This window comes from Phalaenopsis equestris, unplaced genomic scaffold (assembly GCF_001263595.1).
Source record: "Phalaenopsis equestris unplaced genomic scaffold, ASM126359v1 Scaffold213688, whole genome shotgun sequence".
Classification (NCBI taxonomy): domain Eukaryota; kingdom Viridiplantae; phylum Streptophyta; class Magnoliopsida; order Asparagales; family Orchidaceae; genus Phalaenopsis; species Phalaenopsis equestris.
The window spans coordinates 31,280-55,062 of NW_018232517.1; the positions used below are offsets into that span (position 1 = coordinate 31,280).

At 33.2% G+C, this 23,783-nt stretch overlaps 1 protein-coding gene across 1 annotated transcript; it reads right to left on the reverse strand.

Moving 5' to 3' along the window:
• On the reverse strand, positions 1-23,540 carry LOC110036991. Its single transcript, XM_020741555.1, has 5 exons — positions 23,100-23,540; positions 18,109-18,194; positions 17,716-18,021; positions 17,509-17,592; positions 1-664 (listed from the first exon to the last, which is right to left on the reverse strand). Exons 1-5 carry the CDS (start codon positions 23,463-23,465, stop codon positions 235-237), a joined length of 1,272 nt encoding a protein of 423 aa, XP_020597214.1. The 5' UTR covers positions 23,466-23,540; the 3' UTR covers positions 1-234.
• Positions 23,541-23,783: the final 243 nt, after the last annotated feature.

A 23,783-nucleotide genomic window follows, 5' to 3' on the forward strand; every position in this document is an offset into this window, starting at 1 on the left:
AACATTTCACTTTAATAATGCACCAAATTGTAGCAAATCCCAAAACACTAAACAGATTTCATACATAACAGAAAACTAATAGAACACAGAAATAGTTGCTTCTGCATACTGTTCCACATAAAACACCTGAAATTACAGCATCATTAGCAATTGCCCATGCCTTAATTAAACATAGCAGGGCTGTAACATTACTCTAATCATCTAGCAAAGATTACAGAAAAAGGGATTTTTTTTTCATCTTAGTTGTCTATAACAGCTATAAGCAACAGCTATCGATGCAATCGCGGCGACAACAGCAAGAGCTGCATAAGTGTCCTCGCTCTCCCAGCTCTCGAACCAAGTTGGCAATGTGCTCATCTTTCTCGCGCTGCTGCTAGGCTTAGTTGCCTTGTTTATCTGCTGTGGAAGCATCTTTTGGTTTTCATGCTCTTCTGAATTCAGACTATTGTTATCTGGTTTTTCATTGAAGGCTCCATTCTGACAGCAACTGGAGGTTGCAATGTCCTGACAACAACTAGCTGCTTCAGTTGACAATCCATTTGTGATACCTGTTTCATTTGCTTGGTTTGGATGGATAGGATTTAGCTCCTCTGTTTCACCATTCATTTGTAACCTAAACTCTCGAGCCTTCCGCTGTTCTTCCTCGTTTAAGCCCATTTGACCCCTACCAGTTTGAAAAAAAAAAAAAAAAACAGAAAAAAAAAACAGAAAAGGTTGAAGAATGTTCAAAAATTATAAAGAGCATTTGTATACATGCAATTAAACTCTTGTGTATTTATATATTTAACACAAGAAGTTTCATATTTACATGTGTTACACTTACATATTACACTGAAAATAACACTATTACAAGCTTCTTGAAAGTGAAAAACAAATTTTCATGCATAAGTTTACGCACCTGTTATGAATATAAATATGAAAGTATTTGAGTTAGATATGTAAATACCCAAAAAATGTGTAAAATGTATGCAAAATTCTCAAAATTATAATATTCTTCAGCTAATAAGAATTAACATGCTGGCATCGTATTGCTGATATTAATTGAACCTTATGACCAAGTACTAATGGAGAAAATTTTTTGCACTTCTGCTCATTATTAGATACGAGTAAATTAAACAAGACTGCTGAAATAATTGAGTTACAAACCCAACTAAGTCATGATGTGTCTGTACTTTAATTAGTAAGGGTATGCCTGATGCCTGCATTAAGAAGAGCTAAGGAAATAAGAGAAATATTTAAGGGTTGAAACTGTTTAAAATATAATCAAACATATTAGAATCTTTAACAAATGTCTAAAAAAGAAATAACATTGTCTTGAACATGCTCAGATTCAGCAATTGATGAAGGCAGCAATCTTTCTTGAGCCAAAAACTACTAGAAAACAAGAGTAATATTTTAGATTTCTCTAATAGATGCAAATTGCTAGCTATTAAGGTGGAACCTACAAATTTTTTCTTCAAATGAAAGGGAAAAGTTCAGGAAGACTTGGACGAGGCACATAAAACTCACCTGAAGTTGTGGGTGGAAACAGATGGTACTGACTCATCAAAAAGATCAAACAACGCCATAAAAAAATTAGAAAACGAAATAATAGTTAAACTGACAATACAAAGGCTTTAAATAAAGAATAAACTAGAAAAGGATTTGAAAATGTTATAATAACAATAAAACTTCAAATAAAAAACAGATGAAAACGAGAGAAAAAACACACAAATTATCCAAAATATAGGACACAGATTTATGTTTTTTGATGTAATTCACCTACATCCAAGCCCAGATAGAGATCAAATATTTTACTAAGCATTAAAACAAGTATACAAAGAGATTATGCTTCATATGAATAAATAAAATTATCTATATTCTCAACCGAGAGAGAAGCGCATCAACCAATTGTTAATTTAAGGGCTAGACATGGAGACTAGGACCATGCTAGTTCCCTTCTTTCTTCTCTTCTCTGTTATGAAAGCAACTTCCTCTCTCTCTTTTTTCCTTCCCTTCATTTGCCTTGTGGCTTGTGAGACTCTTGCAAGATTTGATTTATTCCCCATTCATAGTTGTAACATGAGGTGATTGATACCGGAACTATGTTGAAACTCGGCAGAAATACAAAATCAAACTTTAATTAATATAGAAATAGGGCTACAACACACCACAAATTGGAAAGGAAATACAAACACAAACTAATCTCCAACTAGGACCGAAAGAAGAGATCTGAGGGCGATGGTAGCGCCGACAAAAGGGTAAAGGAGAAAGGAGAAGGGTTGAAGCTGGAGGGTAGTTTGGAAGGGTGGCAGGTGGCAGGTTTGGGATTTGGAGATGTGGGTGGTCGGAGAAGTTGTAGGTAATGGGGGAGAAAGGTGCATGTTGATGGGGAAACAAACTGAACAACAAGAAGGACCACTGTTGGTAGTCGGTAGGATGGAGTTGGGGTGGTCGGGAAGTTTGGATAGCAAGGCTGGCAGCAACTGGAGGGGGAACAGGCGGCTGGAAAGTGAGAGGGAGAGCTGTACTGCAGGGGAAGTGCAGCCGGTGATAGGAGTTGCCGGCAGGAAGGTCTGGAGAGGAAAATCGGTGGCTGCTAGGTTCGGGAGTAGGGAGGAGAGGAGATTGGAAAGTATACAACACCACGTCAAAAACAGAGAATAGGACCATGTTGGTTCCCTTCTTTCTTCTCTTCTTTGTTATGAAAGCTACTTCCTTTCTCTTTTTTCCTTCCCTTCATTTGCTTGTGGCTTGTGAGCCTCTTGCAAGATTTGATTTATTCCCCCTTCATAGTTGTAACATGAGGTGATAGTGATGCCAGAACTAGGTAGAATCTCAAAGGAAATACAAAATAAAACTTTAATTAATATAAAAATAGTGCTACAGCACAGCAAAAACTGAAAAGGAAATATAAATACAAACTAATTTTTGACTAGGACCGGAAGAGGAGATCTGAGGGCGGTGGTGGCGTGCGTCGGCAAAAGGGTAAAGGAGAAAGGGGAAGGGTTGAAGCTAGAGGGTAGATTGGAAGGGTGTTGGGTGGCAAGTTTGGGGTTTGGTAGTGTGGGGTGGTCAGAGAAGCTGTGGGTAATGGGGGAGAAGGTTGATGGGGAAAAGAAACGAACAGCAAGAAGGACGGCTGTCAGTGGCCGGTAGGATGAACTTGGGGTGGTCAGGAAGGTTGGACAGCAAGGCTAGCAGCAGGTGGAGGGGAAGCAGGCGGCTGGAAGTGAGAGGGAGAGCTGGACAGCAGGGGAAGTGTGGCTGGTGCTAGGAGTGGCCGGCAGGAAGGTCTGGAGAGGAAAATCGGTGGCTAGAAGGTTTGGGGAGTAGGAAGGAGAGGAGATTGGAAAGTATGCAACGCCACATCGGAGAAAGATACAATTGGAGCACCACTACCTCGGAGGATACAGCCCTAGAACAAGGAAAACAACTTCACAAAGGAACTTAAAATCTCAAACACCCCAAAACTAACGCTAACCCTCATAAAACATTTAAAAAGACTCCAATAGGTGGCATATCCTATTGTTACTATATTGGTGGCGCTCTAACAAGTATCTTTCTTATTGCCTTGAATAATCACCAAGGCATTTTTTATCATTTTTTAAATATCATAAATGAAAATGACATAATATCCTTTTGTAGCTAGTTGTCTAATTTAAATAAAACTTTCTTTTTTTTTTCTCGAGCAAGTAATATGCATTAATTTATCTAAATTCTGAGTGTTGTCATTAATTGTTTTGATTATCACACGCCTCTAGTAATCATAATATTTAATTTATCAGCAGCAAATAATATTTCACCATAATGGTTTGTGCACTAGTTTTTCAATTATTCTTCATTAAAAGGAATGGATAAATGTACTTGATTCTACCATCCATGTACATCATGTCTTTCAGAACATAATACATATCTCTTCTTTTGACTTGTGCATTGTTTCTGCCTCCTTTTTCTACATTCTTTCATCATGTGAATGTGTGCTATACATGTGTGCTATAATAGACTTGCATCTTTTTTCGTAGTTTGATTAATAGCTTTGATCTGCATCTTGTTGTTGCCAATGTTATAAGAATTGCTCCTGTTTTTAATAATTAAAATAAAAATTGATGTACTTTAAACTTTCTCTCAACATTTGAAATCCCCATTGAAAATAAAATCTCTAACACCATTAAGCTTCATTGCAAATGAACAATAGAAACAACCAACAACAATAAAATTGCCATCCCAGCACTCGACCAATGATAAGAGCAAGCTCAAGGCATGTATTCCATCATCAAAACTGATTTTCATAGAGTTCAATCGTCTCTTAATTAAGTTGGACCCATCAATATGATCGGAGATTGAAGCTCTTTAAGATTCATAAGATTGAAAATACATAAATATTAAGTGTACTATATTAACTAGAGAGAACTTCTTGTGCATATTGGAGAACACCTTCATAACGCATAATGTTTTCATCACATGAAGGATGTTGATGTTGAAGTTGAAGTCAACATTTCATGCTAAGGAATAGTCAAATGAGCCCTAGAACTTGCATGTTGATAAACTCCCACAGTGGTCCTCTATTGACCGTGACTTTGCTCCATTTAATGGTTTGCGTTTTCTTTAGTACAGTGGTCCTCTATTAAAACTTGTCAAAAAATGAAGTCCCAGATATCAAATTTGTCAATCTTGTTATTCCCATTCTCCATACTAAAATTTGAAAGTTTTTTAGACTAAAACTCTGATACTAGTTGCTAGCATAGTAATAAAACTAGAAGAAAAATCAAATAAAAATAAGAACAAACACACAAAATATCTCAAATATAAGACAATTTTATTTGGTTTGGTGAAATTTACATGCATTCACAACCAAACAAAGATCAAATATTCTAATAAGATTAAAAAACAGTATATGGAGAGATTACACTTCAAAAGAATAAAGAAAAAGATATCACTTTCTCAGAATTAATGACCAAGAGGGAGACATTGAGAATAAATGTTGATGTTAGTTATCCTCTTCTCTCATGAATGAGGTTCTTCCTCGTATTCCTTCTCTCTAACTCTTATCTCCTCCTTATTGGCTTATAGTTTACGGGAAGCATGCAACCAATAAATTCTTCCCATTTTATGGATGTAGCATAAGATAGTAGGTGTGAAAATTAAATATGAATGAAGCTTGAGTTAGTAACAACCATTTAGAAAATCTGGTATGAATAGATGTTAAGTTGGTGGCAACCAATTTTAAAAATCAAGATAAAATCCTATCTCATATAGTTAAGAAAATTTAAGCTCCACACAATAAAATATACCTAAAAAAAACAAAAGATATGTACGAAATATGAAAGTATGTTTATTCCAAGGGAATTGATCCTCAGAAGCACTAAATTGTGATGTTGTTTCGACCGAAAAATTGGTTTACACAAGTTATGTAGACAACACATAAACAATGCACCATGATTCAAACTGAATTAAGACTCCCACATTTAGATTCGTCATATAGTTTGCACACTTCACACTTTTTATTCAAACCGCAATGGCATTTAACTTCAAAATTGGTATAGATAGAATTTTATAAAGCATATGTAGAATTCATAGAAATTCATTATACTAATGGTGGAACAGTAGGTGCCCATACAGGACTAGTGGTAAAAGCAAAAAACTTACCATTCCATGTTCCTAAATAAAAGTACAGGGCTCAATTAATTTTATTCGATCAACTGATTGAATGTCATGACCCGGCCTGAAACTTAGAATTAACAAAGGCGGGTAATGAGGTCGAACGTTATTAACATCTGACTATCTTCATTTTTAAAAAATCTAATATATATAAAAGAGCCAATAATAATCCACAGGTACAATAAGAAAAATTTAAATCATCCAACATCAAGAGAATCTACATATAAAATCTCAAACCACAAAACGATATTTGTTTATCCAAAAAAAACAATACAAAAAAAAACGAACACATCATATTAGTACCTATCAGCTGCAGTACTCCTCTTGTAAACTAAGTCTCTCTTACAAGACATATCAACCTAAATTTTTTTTCCCTGAAAGAAACCATTAATTGCAACAATAAGTATAACTTAGTGATTATAATCTAATATATATTAATATCATATGTTATGTTATGCATGAATGACCAAAATAAAATGCAATTCATTTCATTAAAACTTTAAATTTATCACTTCTCATTTCACTTTAAGTATTTACCAGTTTAACCATACTCATCACAAAATTACCGTCATACCTAAAAGTATCCTAAAAAATGTGTCTGAAGACACCCTAAAAAATTTACTCGAAGGTACTCTCAAATTACACCCGAAGGCGTGCCTTTACCATTTCCTTTAACACAAACGAGTATATCGCATCCCCTGTCAGCACCATTTGGGGTAATCCTATGACTTAAAAAATTATATTTTATTTCATATGAATTTAAAGTCATTTAAAATGTACTTTTATTAGTCTGTTATTTTCTTCTCATCCCTTATACCATTTCAGTCTTTCAAAATGAAATTTCTGAATGAAGTACTAATTTTATATCATTTATTATAATTATTCATTTAATTAAACATTAATTTAATGCATAAAAAATAATCACTCACTTTTGTTATTAAAAGACTTCTGAAAAAGTTCAACCACTCACTTCACTTTATAGCATCTAAACCAATTAAATGTGCATATAATTATAAGAACTTCATTCAAAAAAAAAACTTAAATGTAGTTCACTTATTTAAATACGTAAGAATGATTTAAAAACACTAACCTTCGTTAACCTTAAGATTTTAACCTTTCTCAAAACTTAAGAATTTATCAACCTTCTAAACTCTTTTGATTACATAAAAATTTAATAACATTAATTTAAATAATTATATTAATGTTATATTATTATTAGAAAAAATAATATAATTATTTAAATTAAAGTTATTAAGTTTTTATGTAACTAGAAGAGTATAGAAGGCTGATAAATTCTCAGATTTTGAGGAAAGCCAAAATCTTAAGGTCAACAGAGATTTGTGTTTTGAATCATTCTTGCATATTTAAATAAGTTAACTACATTTAAGTTTTTCTTTTAGAATGAAATTCTTATAATTATATGCACATTTAATTAGTTTAGGTGAGCTAGGAAGTGAAGTGAAGGGTTGAACTTTTCAAAAGTCTTTTAATAGCAAATGTGAGTGATTATTTTATTTTAAGCATTAAAGTAATGTTTAATTAAATAAATAATTACAATAAATAATTTAAAACCAGTAGTTCATTCATAAATTTCATTTTGAGTCTGAAATAATATAAGGGATGGAAAGAAAATAACAGATTTATGAACGTACATTTAAAATGATTTTAAATTTATATGAAATGAAAGGTAAATGTTTAAGTCATATAGGATTACCCCCAGATGGTACTAGTAAGGAATGCAATGTACCTGTGCACGTTAAAGAAAATGATAAAGATGCACCTTATGGTGCAATTTGAGGGTACATTCGGGTACATTTTTTAGGGTGTCTTCGGACACACTTTTTAGGATACCTTTGGGTATGAAGGTAATCATGTGATGACTATGGTTAAACTGATAAATGCTTAAAGTGAAACGAGAAGGGATAAATTTAAAGTTATAATGAAATGAACTACATTTTCTTTTAGTTATTCATGCAAAGCATAACATAGGAATTTAATATATATATATTAAATTATGATCACTCACCGAGTTATACTTATGGTTGCAATTAATGATTTCTTTCAGGAAAAAAAAATTATGTTGATATGTTTGATAGAAGAGATTTTGTTTACAGGAGGAGGTCTGCAGCTGATAGCTACTAGTATGACGTGTTTGTGTTTTCTTTTTTGTATTGTTTCTTTTGGATAGACATATATGGTTGTGTGGTTTTAGATTTTATTTGTAGATTTTCTATTACAGTTGGAAGATTTAAAATTTTTTTATTGTACCTTTGGATTATTAGCGGTTCTTTTATATATATTGAAAGTTTTAAAAATGTAAATAGTTAGTTAGATATTAATACCGTCTGACCGCAGCACCAGCTTTAGTTAATTCTAAGCACCAAGATGGGTTTTGACACTGAAAACTTAATGGAAGAAAGGTGGTGATGAGCATACTATAAGTACAAGAGGATTGATTAAAAATTAAAGCATGTCATAGCTGGAAAAGTGCCACTGAGGACCTGGAACTAGGTTTGTAGTTTTTTTGCTAAAGGTCCGGTACTATTTCAAATTTGCCTAATTTAGCTAGAGATTTGTCATTCAGTGACAGTAGGGAACACAGAATATTGTCAATCTAAATACTAATGCATAATAAATCCTGAATATTCTAAAATACGCAAGAAAATGATATTATTATTTAAAACATAAATTTAAGGTTATTGATTCTAGCTCCGCAATGCAACAAAATGCAAAACGGAATATATATAAATCAACCATAGATACCACTAATGAAAACATAAATATTTAATAAATTGAAGAACCAAAAGTAGAAATCCACAAACACAGAAATGGTGTTATCTTGTTATCCCTTCCTGACCGATGCTAGTAGTTGTTGCTTGGTGGCTAGGTCATGAAAAAGTGGAGAAATTACGATGGGCACGTCTTAAGTGCATGAAGATTGAGGACGAAAGCTAACAAACATAGATGGTGAGTTGGAAAGTGCCATTGCAAGGCCCAGAATTAGATTTGTTTCACTAAAGGTCCAGTATTATTTCACTTTTGCCTTACCAAGCAGTGACAGCAGCGAATAGAACTCGTGTAAGATATATAGAACTAAAGATTCATGTAAAAAAAATCCTGAATATCCGAAAGTGTGCAAGAAAAATAAGATTAATAATTCAAGTTTGAATTTAAGGTTATCAACATGATGTCTAAGGATTTTAGATCTATCATCAACAAACTGCAACGTTGGATATACATATCTACAATTGGTTCCCCAAAGGTAACATTAACATTTAATATCTTGGAGGACCAAACCCAGAAACTTACAAACCAGGAACCAGGAGAAATGAGCAGTTGCATGGTCTAGCGCCCCAATTATGCCATTGCATTGTTGATCAAGAATCACGGATGAAAGCCAAAAACAAATCAAGAAGATAGAGGAAAAGATGGAATATATATGAAGATTAATTAAACAAAAGGGAAAATAGGAAACAGGTGCAATTTCATGGGTTCTCCACATATTTCACACTAGTTTAGAATTGCCCAATTTGGGGTGCACCTTGGACATCCCTTAGGATGTAGTGCATGCAAAGCACTATGAGTTTTACGCCCCACAGTGAGAAAAAGTGCATGCGTTAATTATTTGAGGCAAATGATAAGGTACATCTTGAGGCACATGTAATGAGGCGTATGCCTCTATTTCATAATTAGCATAAAAGTTTTAGAGATAATAAAGATCCCTTTGTTATAGATGATTTGCCCTCAGATGAAAGAATTGTAGAGGATGGAATAGATTTCCAACATCATAATTATAGGGGAAAGATCTCAATGTTAATTTTCTTATGAAAAAACATGTACAGCTAAAGTCAACAGGAAAATAAGAGAAAAAGTTAATATAAATTTTATGGAAATTAATAATTCAATATAATTATTAATTTAAGCAACCTTATTATTGGATTTAATTGATTAGGAAAGTAGAAAATGATTGATATTCAAAACAATGAAAATTGGAAACTGCTGATACAGTCAAAGATAAAATAGGCAAAAAAGAAATAAACTTTGATGTTGATTCCAATGAATGCCCTCCAAGTGATGCAAGTTGCAGAGGCGTTTAAATTTAGAAATCTTAGTAACATGCATATTTTAGGATATATTCACTTGTTTATTTTAGACTTCTTGTTTAGTTTTGCATATTAATTTAAGATTTATTGTTTATTATTGAGTACTTGCACGAATTTAATGATGTTATATTAATACAATGGATCACTCTCAAATGTATTATTGGGAAGAAATAAAACTTAATTTTTTATTATGTTACTTAATATTTAGTCATATGGAGAATTGCTCTCAAATGCTTTACTATTATATTTTTAATTAAAATAATGGCTTGATTTTGAGGTTTACAACTTAAAAATGTACTTAGGATCTTGCCCATGTATCTCAATACACAATTGCATTATCTTGGGATCAAGAATGATGCAAGACAGTTCAAGTATAGGGTTTCTAATGCAACTAGAATAATAAAATGAATATTGAAAATATAGAAAATTATGAAAAGTCCACAAGTAAAAACCTATTTTCATTAAATAAAAATTAGAAGATATTAAACGATAATGCAATGAACAATCCAATATGAAGAAATAAACAACAAAATAAGATCATCAAAATCAATAAGCTTGTATAAATTATTTAAATTAGAACCCGAGTTATATCAAATTCAAAAAAAAATCAAGAGCACTTGTTGTAAGCAATAACAAGATATATAGAAGAAAATAAATCAAAGAAAGAATTTATTAGAGCAAGAGACTAGACCTTCGAGTTGGTACAGGGACGGAGATAATTTCCTACATAATATGGTTTGCACTAATACTGCAAACATGAAGGAATCACTATTGAGCTTGCACAGCAAAATTAAGAACTGGAAGAAAAAACTAAAATCAATCAAAGCTATCTAATTAATGCCTAACATTATCTATTTATAAAATGCTTTTCCTAATGTTAATTGACAAGTTCGGCACAAGATTAGCCCAAGTTAGTTCCAGGCAAATTAAAATAAGTCTTGAAATCACCACAACTACAAAACGTCCAAATTTTTACTCACTGCAAATAGTACATGTTAAATTAAAAATGGGTATGTCAAAGAAGTGCACAAAATAGCTCAAGAAAATGACATCATTAACAGACAATCTCCTAACCCAAAATAGCTTCAGGAATAAACATTACAAAATTACTTGGCGGAGTGTTCGATGCGAGCTCACAAGATAAAAGAAGAATAAGCATAGAAATGGACAACAAGTTCATGAAATAAAGCCAAATAAGATATTAAAAACTAGATTAATGGCAAAATTTAATAGAATATCCAATTTGCAAGCATTAGATCTAATGCACAACAGGATTTTAAATAACCTTGTCTTTCTCGCATCTAACGTCTTGTAAGTTTCTAAGAAAAGCCTTTCTAAATTTAAATATACCATTACTTTATCACCAATTTTGAGCTCCACAAATCTTATATTTACATCAACAAAAAGCTTATGATTATGTTAGCTAGCAATAAATTTCCAAAAAATATCCTCATATAAATTATGCAAATCATATGAGAAAAATAATAACATGATGAAACACTCGCACATTCAATGACCTACAAACTACATAGAAAACTAAAAGCTAATGCAATTACAAGCAATATCACATAATTATGATATGCCCATATGGGTCTACATTCTCTCTGACAAAAACAACTCCAAATGTCGTAAAAAACAGCTGCGATAGATTGTAACTTTAGGATTGATTATAGGGATGGAGTTTTGAATTCCAATTTTTTTTAATAAATTAACTAAATTATTTCTGTAGATTTTTTCTACTATTTTTTATTATTAGAAAAATATTTTAGCTTTTCCTACTATTTTTTTTTCATTATCATGCCTGTCGAAAAACTATGACATGAATGCTTATTATTGCTGCATTATGAAAATAAATAAACCATAAAGCAAAGATAACTAGATACCAATTTGATAATGCAACAAAAGGATAATTTTTATTGACATTGTCAATAAAAACTAGCATTTCCGATTTGCTAATTTGATTCCACAGTTACAATAAACATAATTGGTTCAATTTTTTATCCATGCATAGAATCAATTTATGTCACGAGTTAAAGTTTAGATATGATCCTAAACTCAATTTCACTTTCAAACTCTAAATTTGACTCTTGGTCAAGTATAAATTTGAACTCATGAAAAAGATTTATATGGATGCAAATTCAAATTCAATAAAATCAAATGTAGATTGAAATTGTAACTGTTAAACAACTTCTGCATGCAATATATCCTCATAAAAATATTAATGAACCATAATTTGTTCAATTAAATCATACTTAATTATATTTTATTCTTGCAATGGTGTATTTACAATCAACTTTAAATGAGATGTACTTCAGTTTTTCATAGGAATGAGCATAGTTACAATAGTCTTAACTTGAGAGTAATAATAACGCTCTTTAATATTTAAAACTATGTATAAAACCTCATACAATATTTTTAGTGAATCATAGCTTGGTTCATCACATATTTCTTTAAATAAGTCCTCTAATTAACTGTAAGAATTAAACTTTGAACTTCACAATAGTTACAATGTGTTCATACAAACTACCTTATTATCTTTAAATTGTATCATTTATTAATATTTTTATTGACTCAAGAAATGTCTTACATTGAGTTGATATGATGATAACACAAACATAAATAGTCCCACTTTTACCGCACAAGAAGAAAGTATTATATGATGATAATGCAACCATAAATAGTCCCACTAATACCACGCTGGAAGAAATCATCCATCCATTCATGCGCACATGACACTCATCCATTACACACATTTTAAATAATTTATGTCTATGTCATGATACGGTCTGAGGCTTGGAATTAACCAAGATGAGTACAAACGGTCGAACGGCGGGAACTAAGTTTTCTATATTCATTTAACATTTAATAAATGAAAGAGTCAATAAACAAATTAAATTAAAGTATTATAATTAAATTTAGCTTATTTCAGGTTGTCCATGTTTCCTATAAATATTCTCTTCTGTCACTCATCTTTTAAATCACTTAATTATAGCTAAAAAATTAGTGTAAAATAACGGTGAGCTAACCAAAGTCAGTAATATAAGAGAATGAAAGTCATATGTATGTCAGTTAAGCTTTTGATAAATCAATATAAACATTTGAGACATTATTAAAAAAATCTTATTATATCAATAACAAACCAATATCATTCTATATTTGTACAACCATCACAAGAGCACCATCTAAAAATTATATCAATTAAGGTAATTTAATATCTATAACTTTTTCTAATTACGTGCACGGGTACTTTAGCGCTACCCGCTAGTAGTATAAAAGGGTGGCTCCATCATAGTCAAACATGCACATACAATAATACTACAAAATATCACATTCTAATAGTGAATATTTTAATATTTTTTACATAGTAGTCAATATTCTTTTACAAAATCCAATATCCACGATAATTTAAACAATACTGAGCAATTAGATCATTTATATAATATGAACAAAATTCAATAAAATCATAAATCATGAATATGTAGTATTATAATAATAACAATAAATGCATTTGATCGAGAAAAAATAAAATATTATTAATAGCAAAAGAATATGGGTACTCACCTCAATGATAGACGATTTGCTTGCTTTTAACTTGTATTATTTCTATCGAATTATCATCTATAAAATATTCAATTATCAATTTACTTAATTATATTTTAATTTAATTATCAATTATTATTGTATTACATTATTTTAACTAAGAATTCAATATTTTAAATTTTAAATTTTAATAATTGTAATCAAAATTATTATTAAATAATTTTAGAATAAAACCCTAGTCTTTCTTTAGTGCTTGAATCAAATGCACTTAAGTTTATCAATTAAATAATAAACATAAATAATATATATATATATATATATATATATAATATTTATTAAATAACTTAAATAAATAAACTAACACTTATAAAGTTGGTCGAGCCCTACTCCACGCAAGCGAAATTTTTCCTCTGCACGTGGGAGAGCTCTGGCTTTGACTCCCTCTTGCATGAACTTCCTCTGCTACTGCGCTTTACGTCGCCTTCCTCACCTACTCGAAAACGAAAAGAGTTCCATTATAGACACCGCAACATCAACTCCTTCAATAGCGACTCTACACCAATATTGACTTTTCCTCCGCTGCGCAACACCGACGCCAAGAGCTCCCGCCTTTTCTCTGCTTGTCGATGACCCCTCTCGCGCCAGATCGTGGTGTCTCTTCTCTCGACTCTACAGGTAAACCATGGCATCTCTTCTCTCAACTCGACTAGACAAGTTATAGGTAAATTGATTTTTAAATTCGGACCCCTTTTGCTTCCTCTCCTCCCTCTTTAGTTTCCTATCTCCTCGCTTCCGCTTACTCTCCTTCCTCTTCGGTTTTTTGTCTCCTCGCTTCCTCTTCTCTCCTGCTCAGCCCTTCGTTTCCTCTCCCTCTCTTTGGCTCTTCGATTCCTCCTCCCATGTAATAGAAACTTGATGTTACATTCCAGGCTAAAAAATGATGCCCAATGCATCCATTCACATACCAAAATGTGATTCTATTTCCCTTTGTTCAATCCGCACACATCGTGATTCGCATATGCTTGCTCATTTTGTGCACACAAGTTTATAACCTTTTGCACTTCATAGATCCCCACCCTGCCACAAACATTGAACTTGTATCCACCTGCCCACTAAATAAAACTATTTTCTGTCACTAATTTTTAATGATTTGAATTAACCCTCTGATTCTTAGACTCTCACTCGATAGTGTCGTCGGTTACAACCCTAACAAGAAGGAAGAGACTCCACATAGGAGATTTAGTAGCAACTCCAGTAGAACTTGTCCCCAACACACTGAGGACAGCTATTTATAGCCTCCTAATTCTACACAAGAGGAAGGAGAGTGGGAAGATAAGAAGAATCTAGAAAAAAAGACTTTTCTAGAGGAAGACAAGTGTGGAAGGTGCATGAAGCAGCCCTGAAGCATGAATATTTGCGATCCAATCTCTGCTACATACACGAGATCGCGATCTGTGGCCCGAACTCCCGCAATCGCGCATTCACGAGCTTGCAGCGTCATGCGATGCTTTGGGCGGAAAAATTCTATCTGGACTCCGAACCTAGCTCTAGATGTGGACTCCCAGTAATATATCACCATGCTATATCGGGTCCACCTAAAAAATATTAAAGTGGAACCGCGGACTCTGCAATAACCCTGAAATAATCTTGCAATAACCCTAAAATAACATCGGCGATTCCACTTTATTAACCCCGACTAACACCGTGAAGGTTATTTCGGGGTTATTTCTCCGTTATTTCATGGTTATTCAAGAGAAACTCATATATTCCACTTCAATAATTCAGAAATAACCTTGAAATAACTCTGAAATAACATCCGCGATGTTATTTCGGGGTTATTGAAGTGGAACCATAGAGGTTATTTTGGAGTTATTTCTAAATTATTTATGGGTTATTGAAGTAGAATATATAGGTTTCTCTTCAATAACCCCAAAATAACCCTAAAATAATATTTGCGGTTCCACTTCAATAATCTCGAAATAACCTCCGCGACGTAGCATTCGTTGCAACATATAACTGGAGTCTGCACGTAGAGCTACGCAGGAGTCCGGACAGAAAATTTTTCTGCTTCGGGCAGCCTCGTGAGGTTTCGCGGGGCTACGACCTAGCTGTTTCGAAGTGCCCCGCTCTGGGCACTATTCTGCGCCCTAATTTGGGTGTTGTTAAGCGCTTGCGTCAACCAATAAGCCACCAACGTAATTGAAATTAATACATGTTGGTTGTGTGACGAGTCAAGCATGGATAGAAATGAATGTCATATCCAACTGCTCAGCTACATGACTATGAATTTAGTAGCTCTATATATATCTAGATAGAATCAAAATTCTTCATCTAATTGATCCGCTTTTAAAATGAACTATGTTATGGGAGATATAATTATGATATCTAATAAATGTTTGAATTGATGTTGTCCCCATCTCTCACACCCCAACTAGATGTAGTACAATATAGTTTAGGGTTTGCAAGGAGTTAGAGCATGACAAAATCAATCTAAAGTTGATAGATTTGCACGAAATTTCATCCTAATGGCTTTTTATTGATAGATACAAGGCAAACTTTATTTTCAACAAGTTTTAGTAGGGCTTCTGAAATCAACTATATTGATGCCATCCTATTTATTCGGTTCAACTATCGAGGATAGCGCTCATAGCGAATTTCAATTCCTATAACAAAATAAAATCTTATTAAAATAATTCATTATACCCTATGAAACATTCTCAAGCTCTCATGCATGAAAGCACAAGAGCCCCTTTTCTAAGTGAATATATATAGCAAAATAATCATGACTGCAACAATATGCAATTGTAATAAAACTATTAAATGGAAATTAAGAAAATCAAAGACTATAGAAGATCTTAAATGGTTTTAAAAACCATAAACCTAGAATTGCAAAAAATAGAAAGAGAAAAGATTTGGTATCCTAGTAGATTCTTAGGGACATTATTGGAACATGATCCCTAGTTCTCAATGCATTTAATGATCCCAATTGTTCATGCAAAGTGAAAACAAAAGGAAAATTTTGATGAAAAGTACCAATACATGGGCTAAATGAAGGTAAAATTGAAGAAAATAATTGACTGGGAGGGATTCAACTATTTCATTAAACTTCACATTTGTAATTATGGACTTCACATCCGCAAAAAAAGAAAATTCAATTATTAAAATAATTACTTTTAATTAAATAACACGATAAGAAAATTGAAGAAACTTTATGCAACGGTTAATAAAATTTGTCCCGAGTATTAGATTGATGGCCTGAAGATTGGTTAGATGATAACATTAACCCTCTGAAATGTAAAGTACAATCAACATATTGTACCATAAAAACCAATAATATACTATAGGTTGAGCTTAACAGACTTAATTGGGATTAACAAAACGAGAAATATACTACATTTCCAGGATAATGTAGATAAACTAATGAACGTTGTGTTTGACCATATTTAAGTTTCATTAGAACATATGATACAAAGTAACAGTAAAAATGTGTGCCATTTCATAATCTTAGCACCTATAGCCATACAACTTCTAACAACATTCAAATGTTCCAAAACAGAACTTTAATCACTAACAAAAACATTTTTTAGGAAGCCAGCAATAAAATAAGAAGACAACAATGCACTTCTTCCTACTGTTGTAGACTTGGAGCTCCTTTTCAGGTGCACAATTAAGATTTTGAATTTATCATACACTAATTGTCGGATACAAATCTACTTGGCACTTGCCGTATAACAGTGGGTTCATATCTTGGGGTGATTTCCTACAGCAAAAGGTGCGTACTTGCCAACCCAAAAAAGAAAAGAGGCATACTTCACAGAAACGTTATATACCAAAACTCAAAATAATAGAGTTAAACAATTGTCTCCAATCAGAACAACATCCATGCTCAAATCATAAGCATTAAAAACATAACATTTCAGACGCATGTAGGTGCGCAAAGTAAAGAAAAATATCTAGAGAACATCAACCAACCAGAAGCAGTACAAAGAATAACAGCTTATAGACAAGGTGCAATGTGAATTTTCTCTTTTTTTAAGATCAGAGAGAATAGAGAGAAATTTGATGACGAAAAAAAAAATTGCATGTTTGGTAGTGGTATGGTACCTCAGCATCGAAAAAAAATTCTGTTTGATACATAATCATCAAATGAACAATCAATTTTGCCACCATATAAATGTGGAATTTCTAAAAAAGACTCAAAATGGGTATATGTAAGAGAAGCTACCTCCATAAATCATCAACAATGTCTCCTTTACTGATATGTTGCTCAACCAACAAGGGCACATGATCTGGAGTAACGTACCCATACCTAACAGTACAAGCCATCATCACCATAGATATAAGAGCTTTTTACATAAAAGCACAGCAATTATCACCATTAAAGTAAAAATTCAAAATAAAAATAAAATAAAATTCACTGTAACTTTATTACCAGTGTCCGGTCACTTCCCCATTAAGGCTTGAACTAAATATAATGACATTTCCTGCATACTTATGACCACCAATGTGAGAGCAAGGGCTCACAGACACTGTACCATTAAGGCCACGTGCATTAATCTCTTCTTTAAACTTCCTAAGAAGAACAGGTCCACATATACCGCATCTCCTATCTCGACTTCCATGGGCGCACACAAAGATGAAGGAGCCTGTCAGTGTCTCAACTGCTCCAGGAAGCCATTGACTATTTTTAACAAGCACTTCTTCAACAAAATTCTCAACGTCAAAGTGTGTCAAACGCCTGAACACACATTAAATGATGACTAAGCGTCGGTACAATCAAATAATCAACAACTTGCTGAAAATTGGACAATGATATTAATCTAACCTGTATCTAACCATGTCTGGAAAAATCAGTACATCTCCATTTGATGACTCAGTTCCATCTTCTCCTTCGCAAATTGTTAAGCGAGTCTACAAGTTAAAGAGAACAAAAGAAAATTCATACCATAAACTTAAAAAAATACAAAATAATATTTGAAAATCCTACCCACATGTTCAGAAAGATCATCTAATTACTACATTAATTTTATAAATGTTACAGAAGCCATGCACTGTTGAAGTAACCAAACCCCAATAGAAGACTATAAGGTAAAAGCCACAACCAAAATGGCTTAAGGAAGAAACCAGAATGCATTACAAAACATTAAATTTTCGATGCTGCTACCATATTAAACCACCCATAGAGCCATAAGCTCATCCTTTTGATAAATTTATATATAGGTATACAACAACTGATCACATAGAATGCTGATGGGTGTTAGATATGGCAAGCATAGGCTAATATGATACACATCACTAGAACAAGTATTCTGTCACTAGAAGTAGAATATGCAATATTGGGGTGTATCACATAAATTTAGGGCTGTTTGGTTCCAAGTTTAGATGCTTTTGCTTTTGTAAAAGCAATTGCATGGTGTTTTGCTTGTTTTCGGCTCCTGCAGTGGTCACCTGCTCCCAAGAAAAAAATAAACTCATTTGAAGAACATATTTTTTATCGCAAATGGATCCTTGCATTTGGGTGCTAAAGATATGTGGTTGGCCATTTCAAAATTTTATGTAACAAAACAAACTAGTTACGATTCAATGTAATTAGAAACCAAAAAGGAATCATCACATTTGCAACCTAATCCTACCTTCCCCAAGCAATATTTGTGAGTGTTGAAACATTCTTCCTAGCCGAAACATAAAGTAACTACGAATGTGTAATGATACTGTAAGTCCCCATGGCACGTGTTGATTCTAACGAGCCACTTTTGGCTAGATCATCTTCCAAAAAGGTTCATGCAAAGAAGGCTTCCAGTGAGCAGCTAGCAATGAAAGCAAGGAAGAGGCTTCCAGCAAGAGAATCTTCCAATGCAATTTTTGGAATGGACGAACAACTTCTGGTGAGGGAGGCTTCTGATGAGATCGTCTTCCAGTGAGCAGATTCCTAAAGGGTGGACTTCCAGTGAAGGCAAGGGAGATTCCCAATGAAGGTGAAAATCCTTCGAGGATGACTTTCAACAACCATTTATGAGATTCCACCGCTGTGACAATAGATCTATGGACACTAAATCTTTTTGGCATTTTACAACATGTATAAAGTGCAATAACCAAAAAGATAAAAACGACTTGTGTTAGAAACAAGAGATTACCCGCAAGGTCTACAAACAAAATTCAACAACCTTTTAACAGCATCTTTTAACCATAATTTTTCAAAGAGTAGTCGAACCAAATAATTACCAAGTGATATTAGCATGAACATATGGATTAAAGGCTCAAATGATTTTTTTCATTCGTAAAAAAATGTATAATGCCCATTATCAAGATACATATAACATAATGAAAAAATATTGATTAAGAAAATATATTAACTTATGACCAAGTAAAATTTTTTTCTAAGTGACTGCACCAAAACAACAACATTGTGAAATAAGACAAACCACCATCATAGAATGTTCATCACAGGGCTGACAAGAATGCTTCAAAAATGACTGGCCCAATAACATCTCAAAAATAAAATTTAACAGAAAATGCAATTAATTCATGTTTAAATCAAACAAAAAATCCAGCTCAAAGAACAAATATCAGGTAAAATAATGGCTAGAATACAAGTGGATTTGATTATAGGCATCTATATTTGAATAAATATGTATATACATAACAATCTCTGTATATTGGTATATATTAATAATTTTGTGCAAATTTAAAGCTCTGATACATATCAGCTCAAAAGCATACATAAATGTATAAAATCATACATAAATACAAGATGTGTATGAATTAAAGGATGGATGATAAACCCAAAAAACAGACTAGTTACTTCTTTTCAAATCTATTGTGAAGTCAATAAAGCCAACCCTAAATATCTTTCAAAAATTATGGTTGTAATGAAGCCCAAAAAGTGTACGCTCATGGAAAGCACGGAAAATGAATTTCAGGAAGAACATGATCAGTTTGCATTGTGTTTTCATTTGCATGCTTAATTTTTAATGTATTTTCATGTTCTAGTTTATGTTTTAAGAACATGCCAAGAATAATGAGCATGCTGAGAACAAGTAGTGCTTCTAGCATTTTTAAAGCTTTTTAGATTTGTTTCACTGCTGTAAGGGCCCCACTTCAATCAACATCATGAATAGTTCAAATTTAACTATTTTGTTTTCCTTACTTTAAGGGCAAATCCAAGCTAGAAGGATAAATTCATGGGTTGAAGGCTGCCTTCAGTTCAAATTTATTCCCTTCCTAAGATGCCAAGTTCAAATTATTTGGTGATTTCCTCATGCATCTTCTTATATCTGTATGATTATGATGAAAGAAAAGAATTAAAAAGTTGATTCCTGCAATTTGAAGTTAGGAAAATTGGAACCTGTAGGTTTGGACTAAATTATCGGGGATGTTTAGAAATTTCTTATTATTGGTCTTTTGTTGCCCATTAATGAGGATCCATGAGTCATGTATAATATATTGAACATTGAATAAAAATTAAAAAAAACAATTTTCTGTTAATTCTTGTGCATGTTCCATTGTGTAGATTCTTCTAATACTTCACAAAACTTGACTACAACTTCCAAGGGAAAAAACTCTTTATACCAATAAATAGCCTAGATTCCATGAAGTTCGATTCTTTTTTCATGATTTAAATTTTAAATGTTGCAGGATTTTAAGTTTAGTTCTCAGTTTTCTCATAAAATGTCAATATTTGGAAAAAATTAAATTACCATTTTGAATGAATAAAAAATGCTTCCTTATTTTGCATCAACGGTGAGTAATCTGTAAGTAATCTTGGTTGAAATTGAAAGTTGGGATCTGTAAGCTGTAAATTTATATGTTTTTGTACATTCCAACGCATTTTTGCAGTAATGAATCCTAAACCTTATGGCATCCTACATGAGGCTAACCTAGTCCAATACAAAAAAAAATCATGCAATCTTTCACTACAAAATCATGAATTCCAGACTCCTAATGTTAGAAGACTAGCCAAGCAGCCAACATCTTCCATATAAGTGATGCCTAAGATGAAGTGAACTTTGAAGACTTACAATATGAAAAAATATGAAACCAAAAGTAGAAGGAATTATCCTATTAACAGGATCTATGCAAGGGGAAGCTTATTCCATTGTTATTTGAAATGCAATGTTACATAAAGTGTAATATTATCTAGTGTCAAATCAATCAAACTGGTGCAATATATATCGTGCAATCTATATGGTACAATGCTGAGGATAATAATAATCATTAATGTTGACTTTGGCTTTTTCATTGTGCTTTCATCAAATCTTTTAGTCGACTTGAGTTAAAACAGCATCTCAATTGCACTTTTTTTTTTCATTTTGGAGTCAAAAAGTGATATATTGAAATAACATGATATGAGACACAAAATATAAATAAAAACCAACCTTCAGTACAAGCAAAATTACAGATACCACATAAGTGAAAAGTATTTTATTATTTTGTTCATTTCAATGGCCACATGATCATAATAAATACCAGATAAAATACAAAAATAATTTTGCTGACAAACCATGTTAAAGATTACTATAATTAATTTTCTATCAACTGGAACCAAGCATGCAGTCAAAACAAAATATCAAGACGCGTTATCAAACATAAACAATAATGAATTAAATAATTAATAAAAACTCATGCAAAAGACAACAACTGATAATAAGTTCAGTTCAGAACAAATCAAATTAGCATTTTTTTACGTACGTCATATGCACACAATTTTGCGAATATCCTTCCAATAACTCAGTTATTGGGGGATACTAAGAGGTTATTGAGGGTATTAACCACAATAACATCTCATAACCTACCAATACATTCCACGGTTCGGCGCTCATCTTTTTTCCTGTCATTCGAGGGTTTTGTGAAGTTATCGAGGGTATTAACTCTAATAACAACAACATAACCCTTCAATACCCTTCATATAACATTCATACGCACGCAATTCTGCGTGTGTATGACGTACGGAAATATTTTTTAAATCAAATAGCGTAATCAAAAGACTAACAACAAAAGGAAAAAATTTGCGTACATAAGATGAACGCAGAGCTGTGTACGTCTATAAACTGCAAATAGGTTACAGGGAGGATATTGGGAGGTTATAACCGTGTTATACCACATATAACCTCCTTGTAACCTAATTGTACTTTCTATAACATGCAAATATGTTACAGGAAGAATATTAAAAGGTTATAACCGCGTTATACCCTATGTAACCTCCCTGTACCTTCTAGTAAGTTTCACGCTTTTGTTTCCATATACTAGAAGGTACAGGGAGGTTACAGGGAATATAACACGGCTATAACCTCTCAATATCCTCCACGTAATCTATTTGAAAGTTACCTTACGCAGCTCTGCGTACGTCTTATGAACGCAAATTTTTTTCACAAAAAATATAGTTTCTCTTCTCACTCGGGATGCGAAATCATCACCATGAGAGGGTCTTTGTCTATTATGTTCTTCACAAACAAACACAAATTCTTGTATTGAGAGTATTTAATCTGACTTAATCGTAATAAAGCAAAATCCAAACAAAGCCGCCATATATTCACTTCCTAAACTCTTTGCCATGAAAGAGAAATAGTCAAACCATCCCCTCTGTAGCATAACAAGTGATGCAAAAAAAAAAAAAAAGGCGAAAAGCCAAAATCCGTAAAACCAACGTTTTGTCCAAAACCCAAACCAAATATTCACAAACAATCCATTTGGCTCACAGGCTCATAACCAGGAAATCGAACAGAAGATTCACCTCATCAAACTCGCCTATAAAAAGAATTTAGCTGCGAGAACAGAAAAGAGAACGGACAAATCAATTTCCAGGCCAAGAGCACTCACACGCTTCTTCATTTCCCCCTTCCTCGCGGCGAGTGCCGCCGAGAAAAGTCTCGGCAACCGATCAAACTCCGCCGCCTCGACATGCGACGGCCACACATGAGGCGTCTTGTAGCAAAGGAAGACATGGCGCTCGTAGAACTGGACCGTCCCGACCAAAACCTCCTTCCCTAGTTCCGGACGCTGGAATCCGAAATCCGCATCGCCGCTGCTCCCTCCATCACCCCCGCCGGAGAGGATCCCCTCGCCCTGCAGGCTCCCAGCCGCGCTCCCGATCTGCGACCCCTGGTCAGCCGCCGTGATTACTTCATCGCCAGCGGTAAGACCGCCGGCGAAGGAAATTGGAGAGGAGCGAGAGGCATCATCCATGGAAGAAAGTGCAGTACCGCCGCTGGCACACTCCGGTGGGATTACTTCAAAGAAAAAGATATTAAAACAGCACTACTAGATGGAGCTAAGTTTTGATTGAAATATTTGGTTGGGTTATGAGAATATTTCATCTCTTATTATTAAAAATGATGTGATATTCGAGTATTATTTGTTGTTATTTAATTATTTTGTGAAGTTATTGAAATATTGCATAACGTTGATTTTGGACTGAAGTGTTATTGAAATATTCTCCCGCATTATTTGATTTGAGACTGTATTATTCCAATAACATATTGAAAATTGAAATAACACGGAGAG